This window comes from Ictalurus punctatus, chromosome 16 (assembly GCF_001660625.3).
Source record: "Ictalurus punctatus breed USDA103 chromosome 16, Coco_2.0, whole genome shotgun sequence".
NCBI classification, from domain to species: Eukaryota; Metazoa; Chordata; class Actinopteri; order Siluriformes; family Ictaluridae; genus Ictalurus; species Ictalurus punctatus.
Window position 1 is genome coordinate 15,546,458 of NC_030431.2, and position 14,886 is coordinate 15,561,343.

The 14,886-nt window shown below is 39.3% G+C and overlaps 2 protein-coding genes across 3 annotated transcripts in view; one reads left to right on the forward strand and one right to left on the reverse strand.

Annotated features, from left to right (window-relative positions):
- Positions 1 to 1,507: 1,507 nt before the first annotated feature.
- Positions 1,508 to 8,832, reverse strand: nle1 (notchless homolog 1 (Drosophila)). 2 transcript variants are annotated; one of them, XM_017489570.2, is made up of 13 exons: positions 8,679 to 8,832; positions 7,824 to 7,981; positions 7,399 to 7,616; positions 6,809 to 6,888; positions 6,615 to 6,691; positions 6,432 to 6,529; positions 4,738 to 4,930; positions 4,418 to 4,553; positions 3,802 to 3,848; positions 3,512 to 3,714; positions 2,212 to 2,371; positions 2,023 to 2,093; positions 1,508 to 1,893 (listed from the first exon to the last, which is right to left on the reverse strand). In XM_017489570.2, exons 2-13 carry the CDS (start codon positions 7,956 to 7,958, stop codon positions 1,881 to 1,883), a joined length of 1,431 nt encoding a protein of 476 aa, XP_017345059.1. In that variant the 5' UTR covers positions 7,959 to 7,981; positions 8,679 to 8,832; the 3' UTR covers positions 1,508 to 1,880. The 2 variants fall into 2 exon arrangements, with proteins under 2 accessions (XP_017345059.1, XP_017345060.1); XM_017489571.3 differs by having other exon boundaries at positions 8,660 to 8,757.
- The window catches only part of ltn1 (listerin E3 ubiquitin protein ligase 1), a 31,747-nt gene continuing 25,617 nt past the window's right edge, over positions 8,757 to 14,886 (forward strand). Inside the window, exons 1-8 of the mRNA XM_017489569.3 lie at positions 8,757 to 8,886; positions 9,524 to 9,730; positions 9,938 to 10,036; positions 11,140 to 11,370; positions 11,509 to 11,561; positions 11,982 to 12,162; positions 12,358 to 12,531; positions 13,468 to 13,658. Of these exons, the coding sequence (XP_017345058.1) occupies positions 8,845 to 8,886; positions 9,524 to 9,730; positions 9,938 to 10,036; positions 11,140 to 11,370; positions 11,509 to 11,561; positions 11,982 to 12,162; positions 12,358 to 12,531; positions 13,468 to 13,658 (1,178 nt within the window). The 5' untranslated portion in view covers positions 8,757 to 8,844. The remainder of the gene's footprint in view (positions 8,887 to 9,523; positions 9,731 to 9,937; positions 10,037 to 11,139; positions 11,371 to 11,508; positions 11,562 to 11,981; positions 12,163 to 12,357; positions 12,532 to 13,467; positions 13,659 to 14,886) is intronic.

A 14,886-nucleotide genomic window follows, 5' to 3' on the forward strand; every position in this document is an offset into this window, starting at 1 on the left:
TCTGTTTTTACATTGTATTAGTTTCTTGTTTGTTTGTTTATCAGTTGTTCATGTTAGACCGGTTCCCCAGTACAGTGTTGCCATGTCTGCTGATAATATTTTGTTTTCTGTGGGATTAAATCAAAACATGAAATGTGGAGTTGACTTTTTTAGTGATATCTGACAACCGTGACCTTAAAAGAATTGAATCGGCAACTTGAGAGAAGCAGATGATGTTCAGTGTTACTCGTCATCATAATGGCTTCTCTGCAGTATTTCCACACTTGTTCGGTTGACTGAGGAGATGAAAAGCAGTGTGAAAGTAACTGTTGCGCGGTGTAGATGCATTTTGGAATTGTAGTTTTTATTCCGATTGTATTATACAACTCTGAACAGATCATTCACAATGGTGCGACTATATATTTTTTCATAGTCACACAAAGTGCTTTTCAGTCACAAATGCGAGTGAAATGGTTGCACTATAGAGCCCTGAGTTTATCTGCAAAGTTTTTTCCTTTTTGGCATGATGACTTTTAATGTCCCCGACAACCTCTGTAGTGCCATTTAGCAACATGTTAGTGTCATGATTTCGCCTTGTGCAAGCATTGGCGCTCGCAGCTCAAGTGCTAAAATGCTAACTTGTTTCCGTGTTTTGGCATTACAAAATGACATCATCCCTGTGCCACTCTATGGTGATTGGCTGTAAGTTTAGGAAGAACTTGATTTCATCTGCAGCGTTGTTTTCCATGAGCGGAGGATGTACTTTAAACGTCAATATCGCAGTCAATCATGTTCATGTAGTCGTGGGGATTCAAAATCGTAATCGATTAGTTGTGCAGCCCTAGTATAAAGACAAGAGAATAAGGTTTAATCATGGTGTAGTGTAGTGACTGTTTATTTGTGAAGATACTGATAAATGAAAACATAGTGCACCCCCCAAAAAAAACCTTTTAGCTTTGGCTTTATTCTTTCAATAGTATGTACAAAGCAAATCGTAATCACTATTTTTAAAAAACTTTCCATGAATTTTGTGCCATCTGGCTCTCTCTCTCTATAGTCCCATATGGATGGATCATAGAGATGCCTGTACAATTGTACCTTTCAGAAAGAGTCGCCTCAACGTCATTCATTTCCAGATCCGGCTCTGCGCGGCGAGTTACAAAAAATGCCGCGCAAACGGCCATGAGAAATGAGGCCTGAACCGCCCACTCCGCGATGACGTCATTTTTGCAGCGCATTCCCTTGCGCTATTTCGGATGCATGGAGTATAAACCAGGCTTAACTAATTTATTTATATATACACATGTATATATATGTATATTATATACACACACACACACACACATATATACACATACACACTAGCATTAGTGTTTGTGTAGGGTGCCATAAATTTTTGAACATTTTCAAAGGGTGCCGTGACTGAAATAAGGTTGGGAAACGCTGACTTAGACTGTATGTATCTGGTTATGTTCGAGTAAGAAATTATGTGAAAATCCAGTAGAGAGACAGTAATTACTCCTAGAAATTGTTTGGAAAGAGAAATTTTATTTAAAAATTCTCTATACTAGTTGTTTAATAAGAAAGCATCTGAATAGCACAAGCATGTGGGGATTACAGAAGTTAGCCCAGGTCAGTTGTGAGTTCATATACAGGGCAGAACTGCCAACTTTCCTTAAGCCAAGAAGCCACCATGATGTCATGCTTCTGTTTCTTGGGCACATGATATCCTTTTGGCTGACTCAGAGTCACACTGTGTAATTAGGTTAAAGCTCAAACTGACACAGCTGTCAGTCATCCTGTGGGGCGGGCCACTGAATGATGAAGGTGGATGCACTGAGGCACCTGCCTAATTAATTGGCTGGTAAATGTACAGTGGTGGGGGCAGGGACCTGCATCAGCTACCTCCTCCATCTATTTGGGAGAGGGAAAAAAAGAAAAAAAAAAAATTAGACTAATCAATTGTTGTCACATGTCATGACGTATATGTGAGTGTGTGTAAATGGTAGATAAAGCAGTCCACTAAGTAAGGTAATTACTCACATCCGTAGACATTTGTCTTTCCCACCACTGGCCACTCGCTGACCGTCAGGACTCCAATCTACAGCGAAAACCTGAATGAAACATAATATTAACAGTAATTATAATAATGTTTCATTTATACAAGACACTTCCTAAAGCTAATGTAATAAACAAATAAAATATGTGCAAGCGATAAAACGAGCCTCTCACCTCGTCAGCATGCCCAGGCAGATCCACGCTCAGTTTGCCAGTCTTCACGTCCCACACCTTCAGCGTGCTGTCGCTGCTCCCGCTCACTAACAGACGGCTGTCTGCTGACCATGCTACCTGATACACAGCGGCCACGTGACCCCGGAGTGATGTTAAATACCTGGGGGAGGGAAATCACACACACACACACACACACACACACACAGTCCTACGTTTATACAGAGCTTGAATTATGTAGTACTGCTCTCACATTCAAGATTTCTTCATGATTTTGCAATAAAAAAAGAAACAAGAAATCTAGTAAAAAGAGATGGAAGAGTCGCAGAGATCTTTAGGCCAGTCAGTCTGTTCTGTTCTGTTCTGTATGAGAGACATCTTGTCTTACCAAGCACCAGTACACTAAAACTGGCGGAGCTGACTGTATGAAATGGGTTGTATGGACCACCAAGTCCGTGAGGTGCTTCTGTACTTAACTAGGCCCGAGACAGGTAGGCTAATGTAACTGCTGAGGTGTGGCTGTAATGTGTAATCCTAAGTGCTTGATGTCTGAGGACTTTGGCAGCTTAATTCTTCTCGATTATTCTGTTTCTATTTCTATACTCTATTACTCTATACCCTATCTCTATCGCCAAGAGATTTGTAATAGCCTAAGCTTCATCTGAGACTTTTAAGGAATACATGGATAACAAAAAGCAGCGGAAAGACATTTCTAGTTTCTTCTGCTTGAATAACAGATCATGCTGGAATTAGGACCAATTCCTTGATCCCTGTTACCCCTAATTATATAAGAAGTCGGAAATGAGCCCTGCAACAAAGGTCATTCAAAAAACAGTCCAAATTAACATCAAATGTTAAAAAAACCTGCCACAATAAGTCTTATTTTAAGACTTTTACATGAATTTTTTGATATTTTAGGGAAAAAAAACCTTTAGTTTGTCCTATATACACATTACAGGTGCATCTCCAAAAATTTGAACATTGTGGAAAAGTTCATTTTCCCCCATAATTGAATTATTAATATTACACAGTGAAAATATTTTTGTTTTAATCTTGATGATTATGGCTTACAGCTCATGGAAATCAAAAATCCAGCATCTCAAAATATTATTATAATTGTTTGAGATGCACCTGTATACAGATGATGATTTAAAATTGTGTCATATTTTATGGTAATGTTGCAAATTTTTTAAACAAGGCAGCATTGTTAAAATCATGATACTGCATTCTAAAGGTATTATGCTTCCCACCCCATTCTAGATACAGCAACAATGTAAAAAGAATAAAAGGTTCAATGACATACTTGCCAGTCCTGCCATCCCAGATCTTGATAGACTTGTCGAAAGAAGCACTTGCGAGCAGTCGTGTGTCAGGGGAAAAGAGCACCTCATTGACCAGAGCCTGGTGTCCAGTCATACGGGCCACAGGCTTCTTCTCTTCTGCTGGATTCCACAGGAACAGTGTAAAGTCATCAGAACCTGACACCAGTCTCTCCGGAGCCTCACCCTGATTCAGAGACAGCGCTCGATAAAGTGTAAAACTGCCGAAACAGTATATGAACTAAAATCTCATTACTGTACATTTTGCACTTACTCGGACTTTGTTGTATCGCTGCAATGCTCTCTCTTTGATTTCTTCCACTGTAGCATGCAACCAAATGAGCATTAATCCAAAACGTACATCAGGCACCATGTAACTATTGTATTATTTATTATCAGTCTTTAATAACAAGCGTATGGCATCATGTGAATAAACCAAGATGGCAGAAAAGTCGCTAAATAAGACACCTGTTGGGTGTATGTGCAGAGAACAGATTACATGCACTAAACATCTTTTTAAAAATTAAAAAAAAAAGGCCAAAATTGTTGGGTTAAATATCTATTTTGAAGATATATTTAGCTTGCTTCAGATGTTAAACATGGATGAAATTGTTTTCAATTTCATTGATAGATTTTAGAAGGAAAGGCTGTGAGTGTAGCATTGTTTGTGCTTGTTTTCCCCACAATTTTTAAAAAGACAGCCTGCAGGTATGTTTTATGTTAGAGATCATGTCTGGCCCTGCAAGATCATTAAATTACTGACAGAGTTTCAAATGTGAACTTGAGTAAGTCCCTTTGCTGGATGTTAAATCAGTCTCAGACTGGTACAATCATCAGACTCCATAAACCCCAAATTCATCTTTAAAGATTACATGCATTGTTAATCTTACACGAGCCAGTAAGGTCCTGAAGGTTGATGGTAGCAGTGGCTGGCTCAAAGGCTCCTGTACGGAGGACGTAGTCTGTGCTGAGAGCCAGCGTGTTCACCCAATGAGCATGACCCTGCAATGTCCGGCACTGAACCCCCTAAAGCATGGAGAAATCCATAAAACCTCTATTTAATTCAGCAAATGTTAGGTTTACACTAATGAATTTTCTGTAAGAATATGTAGTGTAGAAGAAGACTGCACTTATATTTCTAGTTTTGTTGTTGCAAATCTATTAGTTACGTGTATAAATATATGCACACACGCAAAGCATTTGCTCTTACATCTTTGGCCCTCCAGACTTTAACAGTCCTGTCCTGGGATGAAGTGTACAAAAGGCCATCCCCTCCCCATTTAACACAGGTCACTGACTGTGTGTGGCCAGTCAGGATCTTATCGCAGCGGCTCAGCACCGTGTCCCATATTCGAACCGAGCCATCTTTAGACGAGCTAGCCAGGTACCGGCACTCAGGGTTCCTTTGGCAGAGTGACACAGTGAATACAGTTAGATGCAATATATGATAATATTAGAGAAAAATGGGAACGAATGATTTTATGGAGCAGATGGATGGGGAAAAAGCTGTATGAGTTTAGCTCTAGTATTAAATACACTGCCAGTCAAACATTTTTGTTTAAACTTTATATACTATACAATTTAAAATATCTAATCACGGAATAAGAATAAAGGAACTGATAAATATCCATCCATCCATCCATCTTCTATACAGTCTATCCTACGCAGGGTCTCGGGGGAAGTCTGGAGCCTATCCCAGGGAACTGGGGCACCAGATAGAAGACACCCTGGATGGGCTGCCAACCCATCGCAAGTAACAACTGCACACACTATGGACATTTGGAAATGCCAAACAGCCTACAACACGTCTTTGGATTGTGGGAGGAAACCAGAAAACTAGTTGAGATTGAAGAGACTGAAGACTGAGATAGAGAGTTGGGCATACAATTTTGGGACCTGCAGATGTTTGTCTGGATGTCAATATCTGGATAATGAACCTGATCTTTTTTTTTTTAAATGTGAATAAATGCTGTTATTTCTTGTTTGTTTCTTTGTAAATTAACACCATGGCAGTTAACGTTTCTTTATTTGTTTGCTTCGACAAAAAATATTAAACTAAATCATTCCACACTTCATTAAAAATATTTTCATATGAAATCAACAACAAAAAAAAGACAGACATTAATCCATTAAAATATGCCTTGGAGATATTGGACTTTGGCAAAAAGGGCTAATCGGCAACACGTGTAGATGATATGGTCCCAGCGATTATCCAAGTAGAAACTACATTTTCTACTACATTGATCCCAATTGGTTTACCATTTTTTTTTAAGAGATAAGAGTTTATAATGGGTTTGAGGTCTGAAGGTGGAACAGGGCATTTGTTGAGCTCTGAAGATGAGGCCTCCTTGGCAACAGCACCTGCTTGCTCATTCCCTGGAATTGTTCCCAATTATCCCAATGCCCAATACCACAACTAATTTTTTTTTTTTTTTAAATTCTGTGCCTTCAAAGAATGCAGTCCATTTAAAACGTCTACAAAAGCTGGGTGTTCGATTTTAAGGGATGCCAGAATTTGAAGGCATGAATTTTAGTCCGTTATTATCAGGAAATTCCATTGTTGAGAAGTTTTAACATGATCTAGTGCCAAAATAATGGCATTGAATTCTGCAGTAAAAACTATTCCTGGGAATCTGTATTCCACTTTTCTGATGGTTGACCACAAAAGCAGCTGACACATGAGCTCCAGATTTTGATCCATCTGTATAGATCACAGTACATGACTGAAAGCTTTCTCGGGCACTTAAATGGTGTTGATGGCAATCGTTGGGATATTTTTGAGATATTTTTTGTTTCTCGTTAGATCCATGATTACGTCTGATTTTTTTGATATGCCGATATGAAATGTTTTTATTTTTTTATTTTTTATTTTACATTAAGATATGAAAATAGAACAGAACTTACAAGTGCAATGGCTCCCAACACAGCCAAGTGATCCATTTAGTGTGTCCCATCAGAGTCTTTCCTATCTGCTGTCCTGTTACTGGGTCCCACAGGAGAATCTATTTAGACAATATGTACAAATTACAGATACTGTTGGTATTTTAAAGTCATAGCTACTGTGTTTGAAGCAGAGTAAACACTTACCTGACTGTTCTTACACCCTGAGGCTAACTTCTTGCCATCTGGAGACCAGGCGATGGACAGAACCCAGTGTTTGTGTCCTTAAAGGTATAAATAGAGTATGTTAACATCAGAACTTATCAAATTGAAAACACAAGTTAAATTCTAAAAAAATAATAATTGGGAGTTGTTGTCAAGCGCAGTATATCTTCACTGACCTTTGGCAGTGTGATGAGGCGTCTCTGTGGTCAGATCCCAAAATCTCACAGTCGTATCTCCAGAACCGCTAGCCAGGTATCTAAGGACAGATTAAACACAGAGGAAGGATTCTTTAGGACAACACCAAATTGTTCCATAAAAGACAATGTCAGTAATAAACCCTGATACTGACTATGACAAAGTAAAACCTATTTTCTCCCAACGCAAAACAAGGGCAGCTATTGAGGCACAAAATAAATGTTTCCACAAGACAGTTTATTGTAGAATGCTTTCCCGAATTCCTACGTCAAAGGTATTTGCTCTAAATCTTATGATTTATGCTCCAGAGCCAGAAAGCAAGCAGAAGAGAAAAAAAAAATCACTACCATTTACACCATCACATATTTGTACATATTATCCACTGTTCATAGCAAATGTGTTATATTGCTAGTGATGTCGATGCTCTTGTCTTTGTTATCTTACTGTAATGTGTAATGCTTGTTTATAAGCACAAGTGCACAACTGAGTTCAATTCCTTGTATTTGATTCTGTCGACATAATGCAGACTGAAAAAAATATGGATTATTCCTTTAACGGTTGTTCCACTCACTTCCCTGTGGGACTGAAGGCCACTGAGATGACGGCCTCGGTGTGGCCCTCCAGTGAACTGGTGCAGCGAGCCACGGCCCTCACGCGGAACACGGCCTGTGGTTGGTACACCACTGGCAGCACCTGCTCCGTTTCCACACCCAGAGTCTGCACACAAGCCCCCAGGGATGACACCACCTCAGCATCATGCACGAAGAACAGCAGTGGCACCGGCTCTTCCTGAAGAGATACGGAGAGAAAGGGAATGCCTTAAAACACACCACACTAAATTTTAATATAAAAAGGGTAGAATGATCACAATTCAAGTTGAAATAACAAATGAAAAACTAATGTGAAGAACAAGTATCTTGCATTTCAGCTTTCAACAAGTTACCAGTGTCTCTACATATCATTTGCCTCCCACCATAAAGTCTATGTTGCAGTTACCTTTAGTAGCAGCGCATTACAAACCAGCTGCAGCTTATCTGGGGTTATGTTCAATGGGACATCAAAGGGCGATCCGAGAGGCTCGCCACCTTCATCCTGAAACTGGATTAACATGCGCTCCACGTCCTCGCTCATTTTTAAACACGCTCTCAAGTTGTCTGTCAAAACAGGTGACATGAGTAAGATAAGTATTTGTCGATACTGCAAAATTCTAGCAGAATTCATGATTCTCATAATGCATAAGCAAAACACAACAGCCATGTTTTAAAGGGGCAACTGACCCTATCCCTATACCGAAACTACTTCTTCCTTATGAGTCGCCTTTTAAGGAAAAGCCCTGTTCCAACATATCAGTTTGCCTAAGGCATCTATGAAGGTAATTGATTATTATAGGTATAAAATTAAAAATGGAAAACTACATCTTTCAAATGCATAATGATTTGCGTTAAATAATACTTAAGCGACTTAACACATTTATTTGCAAAATAAACAATTGAAAATTGAAAAAACAATAAACAGACAATAGGTTTAAAAAAAAACCCCAGATCATTAGCTGATAGGCTTACAGTCAATAAGTTAGTACTCCTCCCCTCCTTAATTGTTATAGAGCTATAACCATGCTTAGAAATGATGTAATGCATCGCCAATTCCTAGATCAAGACTTGATAAACATGATAAACTAATAGACAGAATGTTGCCGGCTTGCTACTTGACTCATACGAGCTCTTCATTCACCTGGACACTAAACAAATCATTTAGACATTAAAAGAGTAAACATACTGCTCTAATGTACTAAAAAAAGACATAACGGAAACGTAAATAAAACAAATGATTACTTTATCGAGATGAATTTACCTTCCACACGTGTTGTATACCTTTGGAGGACGCTGTATAATGACGCGTAGGTCACGACTGGCACGTCACAAGCGTGCGACAGTTTTAAAGTGAAGTAAGTAACAGCTAGCTGTCTTCTACAGGCTGAGTTGAAACTCGGAGTCAACGCTAAACAAAATCACACAACATGGGTGGCAAAAATAAACAAAGGACGAAAGGGAATGTTCGGGTAAGCTGAATTTAAGTTGTTCGGAGGTTTGTTCAGCTAAAAGTGTCGACAGGTTGACTGTTCTAGATGGTTACCAGGCTACTATAAGTGCTCCTTCCAGTCTAGTATTCTGCCCGGATGTGGCGTATTATTTTGGCATACTTATAGTACGACAGTACAGTATATCATACTAAAATATTAATAAATATTAAATTTGACTAATATTTAAGTCTGTAGCTAAACATAATTCCACATAATTTATTTAGGCTTTTAAAACGGCAAACTAAAAAATAAATACATAGTTAAACAAAACAAATAGAACGCCAGCTTGTTAGCTTAATAACCAGTCAGGTTTTGACCAGCCGTTCGAGTTGTAATCGACCAACAGTGACGTTGTTATGTAAATTTGCCTAATGACGTCACGATGCAAAAGACCTCGTATAACTTGTTCATACAAATCTGAAACAAAAATGCTTATAAAGCGCCACCTAGCAAAACAAACTGTTAGCAGAAATGGATCTGCTGAAATACATTTGTTGTATGTTCACATTGTGGTCGATGAACACCAGGGCTATATTATTGAATAATAATGATGCTTTGCATGTGTGACACAACATCCTTGTAATTTCTACAACATCTTATTTCCTTACTATTTCAGCCATCCAGCAGTGGCAGAGCTGCCGAACTCTTAGCTCGGGAAAATGGAGTGGTTCCTGGATTTGTTGGATTTGGGATTTCGGCCTCCAACGACCCGGGATACGTGCCTGCGGTCCACGGCGCTGAGGAAATAGACAACCTGGTGGATGCTGATTTCCGTCTGGTTTTACGGAAATTGTACAAGCGAGATGCAGTCACGAAACTGAAGGTTAAGGTTCTTAATTAATTTTGCATATGGATGTCGTGTCCTTTGTTTCAATTTGTCTGGAGTAACTGGGTAAGCTGAAACAATAAAGAATCCCAATGTATTCGTTGCACATGGCCAATAAAACGATTCTGAATCTAGAATTCATGGTGGAAACCTGTGTAGATTCTGTACGCGGTTGATCTCGGAAATAACTCCTTTTCCTTGCAGGCTGTACAAGAATTTGGAGCAATGTGTCACGAGCGTGATTCAGACATAGTGAAAGGAGTTCTTCCATACTGGCCACGTATATACTGCAAAATATCAATGGTAAGGCTTTGTGTTTTAAAAAATATTCATGTATTTGTGTTAACCTGCTATATAATTTACTCTTACACATTTATTGTCCATTTTATTCAGAACACCTGTACACCTGCTGTTGGTGACCTGTTCAGATCAAACACCAGAACGAGGAGAAAATGTGATCTCGGTGACTGTGGCATGTTTGCTGGTGCCAAAGCTGGTTTGAATATTTAAAAAAACACAAAAAAACTGCTGATCTCTTGGGTTTCTCATGTGCAACATTCTCTAGAGTTTACACAGAATGGTACAAAAAAAAATTCAGGGAGCAGAAGTTTTGTACAAGAGTAAATGCTTTGTTGTCGAGAGAGGAGAATGGCTAGACTGGCTGAAGCTGGTAGGAAGTTTACAGTAACTCAAATAGGCACTCTTTACAACAGTGGTGAGCAGAAAAGCATCTCAGAACTCCTGAACCTTGAAGGTAGGTGGGCTACAATAGCAGAAAACCTTATTGCATTACACACCTGTCAGTGAGGAACATGAATCTGAGGCTACAATGGGCAGAGGCTCACCAAAACTGTACAGTTGAAGATTTGGAAAAAGACCACTCAATGTTTTTCCATTCTTCAGCTTTCCAGTTCACGAAAAGTTGTAAGGACTTTGTGGTGAATTTGGTTCACCGTAGCCTTCATGTCTGCTTGAACCAGTCCGGGCATTCTCCTGTGACCTGTTTCAACAACAAGGCGTTTCTGCCTACAGAACTGTCGCGGACTGGTTGTTTTTTGTTTTCCACACCATTATGTGTAAACTCTAGAGACTGTTATGCGTGGAAACCTCAGGAGATCAGAGGTTTCTGAAATACTCAAATCGACCCGTCTGGCACCAACAACATTGCCTCGGGCAGAGTCACTGAGATCACGTTTTTTTCCCCCGTTCTGATATTTGATGTCAAGGTCTTAAGCTGTATCTGCATGAATTTATGCATTGAGCTGCTGCCACATGATTGGCTGATTGGATAATTGCATTAATGAACAGGGCTACAGGTGTTCCTAATAAAGTGGATGGTGTGATTGTATATATGATACAAACTGCTACCTAGTTCTAACACTGATATTACACTGATACTGTGTTAGGATCATGACAGACGAGTTCGAGAAGCCACACAGCAGGCATTTGAACAGCTGATCCTGAAAGTCAAGCGTAACCTCGCCCCGTATCTGAAGGCGATAATGGGCCATTGGCTCATAGCTCAGTGTGACACATATTCCCCTGCTGCCTCTGCTGCTAATGTTGCCTTCCAGGCTGCTTTCCCCCTCAACAAACAGCCAGAGGCTCTCAGCTTCTGCAAAGATGAAGTGCTGACCGTAAGTCTAAGTAATATGACTCACAAATATGTGCGTTTATTAAACTGAGTAATATTTCACTGTCCATGGGAATCGCCTAATCATAACCTAAGCAATGCTGCGCTATTACACAATACTGTTCTCTTTTGTTTCCCTTAGGTGCTCCAAGACAATCTGCTCAAGGAAACAGCTGACACACTCACTGACCCACAGTAAGTATAAACGTGTCATTTATAAATGTAACCTGTAAAGGCTTTTCCCAGAGAATATTCTCTTACAATGCATTATTTTTAGTAATGCTAAATTATTATTGCATTCCTGCTAACATAATTTGGAGCTTCATTTGCATGTTCTCCCTGTTCTTTGGGTGTTTCCTCCGGGTGCTCTGGTTTCCTCCCCCAGTCCAAAGACATGCACTGTAGGCTGATTGGCATCTCTAAATTGAGTGAACGTGTGTGCGATTGTGCCCTGCGATGGGTTTTCACCCCATCCAGGGTGTACCCTGCCTGTGCCCCGAGTCTCCTGGGATAGGTTCCAGGCTCCTCTGCGACCCTGTGTAGGATAAGCAGTACTGGAAATGGATGGATTGAGTTCTTTGTGCCTGTTCAACTGTATGTGATGTATATGTGCAGGAGCGTACCAGAAGACGAGAGACAGGCAAAATATGTGCGTGTGCTGACCAGCTCGCTGCTGGCTCTCAAGAAACTGCTTGTGTCCCTGTCCACGTCTGATCGTGAGGCTCTCAGCCAGCGGCTCGCTCACATCATCTCACAGGCGAAATTCTGGAAGTACAGCAAACACAAAACCCCACAGGTGAGCTGGATATGGTGCAAAAAAAAGATATTGAGCTTTATATTACTTACTAATGAAAAGTGAAGTAACAGAATGCTTAAGTTCTTGATACTCCACTGATATTGCACTGATATGCTATAATTTAATTGCTAAACACAATATTAAGAGACTGTTGAGTGACAAGGACTAAGCTGGAACTTGTGTTCTCTTCTCCAGGTCAGAGGGGCGTTCTTTAAGGCGGTAGCTGCGCTGTGTGAACTCGTTCCTCAGCTTGTTCAGACCGAAGCAGCTCGAGTTTGTTCTGCCGTACTCCTCAGTATCGATGACTCGGACCCCGTCGTGTTGCCGCCGCTGTGGGAAGCCGTTCTGCACGTTATCTCCAGCATACAGGTCAGGCCCTTTGGTGCAGTCTTTGTGTGGGTGTTTTAGTTACTTTCTATTTAGTATGTTTGCAGTGGGGATACAGATGGGATGAGAATCTAGACGTTAAAGTGGCTATAAGAAAAAAAACTCCTTGAAACAACATGAGGAAGAAACCTTAAGAGGAACCAGACTAAAAAACAAACCTTCTGTGTAGTGGGATTGTATGTCATGGAGAAAAGGACAATAGTACGAATTGTGTTGAAATGAGGTTCAGTATAAGCATATTGTGCAGAGTACTGGGTGAATTATAGTATAGAGTTCATGATTACAGCGGCAGTCCTTAGAAGGTGCAAGTAAAATTTCAATCCTTTGAATTCATTGGTACTTTGCCTACATGTTTAGTAGTACAGTAAAATAATGAACTGCCCTGGGCTCCATAAAGTAAATACTTTGTCCAAATTTAAACCACAGTATTTTGCACCCATTTGCAATGTGTTTTGATATTCTTCTCACTGAAACTAATCACTGTATATCCTTGTTTTGGTTACACAACAAGATTTCGTTGTTAATCTGAAAAGTATTTATGTATAAGGTGACCGGTTGATAAATATCCCATTTCTCACATTTTTGACTTGAAGGAAGTGAAAAAAGCAAAAAAATGGCATCAGATGTTCTAATTTGCAACAGAAATTAGTTCCTGATGTTAATATTATTCAAATAAATGTTATTATATTTGCAAACAAGTATATAAAAGGTATAAAGTGACTGAATATAAAATCTTGACAATTACTAATTGTAAATTATTAACCGAATTACTAATAAACTTTCCAACTTTAGAATCAAGCTCTCATTATTGCACAGTTAATGATATTAGGGCTCCAGCACATTTTCTGTGGATTTTATTTTTCTGAAATTAAGTGAAAGTGTTAGATTATCCCTCATTAGTTCCTCAATGTTCTGCAGGACTGTTGGACTCACGCAAATGCTCGGAAGGGTGTGCTGCCCAAGCTATGGGCTCTGTTAAGAGAAGGGGGACGGGGCCTGGCCACCGCCCTGCACCCCAACATGCTTCCATTTATCAGCAAACTGCCAGCAGAGGTCATTGAACCCAAGCTCGACTTCTGTAGCACATTCTTCTCTTCCATTATACAAGGGTAAGACACCTGTATCACTGTATCCCTTAAATCATTGATTTGCATCAGATGCTGTTGATAAATGCTTTTGATCTATGATTTAGACCTGACTAAATAAAGGTTAGATAATGTTGCTTATAACCCACTGCTGTAGAATTCTCAAATCTGATTGGCCAGAAGGTGCTCATTAATTTTCTATAACAGAAATTCTGACGCTAGTGCTAGATCGCTCGTTCTAATGTTATCGTTTTTATCGCTGCATTTGACTTACCTTGGACGTGGCTCGGAATGATGTCATTTTTGACCTCAAGCTATAAAGTGAGGAAGCAAAACATGCACGTCTCCATGTTCGTCTTTTCTTAGCAACAAGCTAGCCGGCTAACTGTGATTAGCGATTTACATTTTCCTCCTCAAAACAGTGATCTGTATCGTCAAATTTGTATTGTTATTAGTTTTCTCAAGAGAATATTTATTTAAGATATGGTGATTGATCTAAAGCAACTACTTGTACATATGCATCTAAAAAAAATTAGAATATTGTAGAAAAGTTTGTTTTTTTCCCTTAATTTAATTCAAAAAGTAGAACTTTCATATATTCTAGATTCATTGCATGTAAAATGAATTATTTCAAGCCTTTTTTGTTATAATCTTGATAATTACTGCTTACGGCTCATTGAAATCAAAAATCCAGTATCTCAAAATATTAGAAGAAAGAATTTATAATACAGAAATGTCGACCTTCTGGAAAGTGTACATTACTCATCACAATTAGCTGGCTAGCTTGTTGCTAAGAAAAGATGGACATGGAAGAGTTCCAGTTTTTGAATTAAATTATGGGGGGGAAAATTAACTTTTGTACAATATTTTAGTTTTTTTTGAGCTGCACAACTCATTTAAAGGTAAGAAGTGCTTCTTTGTTTACTACTGATGCTTTGCGCAGCCATGTTGATTTGATATCACTTGGTGAACTTGGAGGACCTTGGCGTTGAGGAGAGCATCATGAGTTTCTGTGTAGGAATTGGGAGTTCAAGTGTTTTGTTTTTTCATGCTTGGAGGTTGGAATGACTAATTATAACCACCTATAGTTGAACACAGCATAAAGTACTGTTTAAAAAACTTGTCCACAGGAATTTGTATGCCAGACATGCCACATATTCCAAAGTTAATAATATACAGATTTTTTAAAAGCATGCTGTTATTTAACACAAGGGAGACTTAAGACTTAAGATTTATGGAAGGAGTCTCCCGT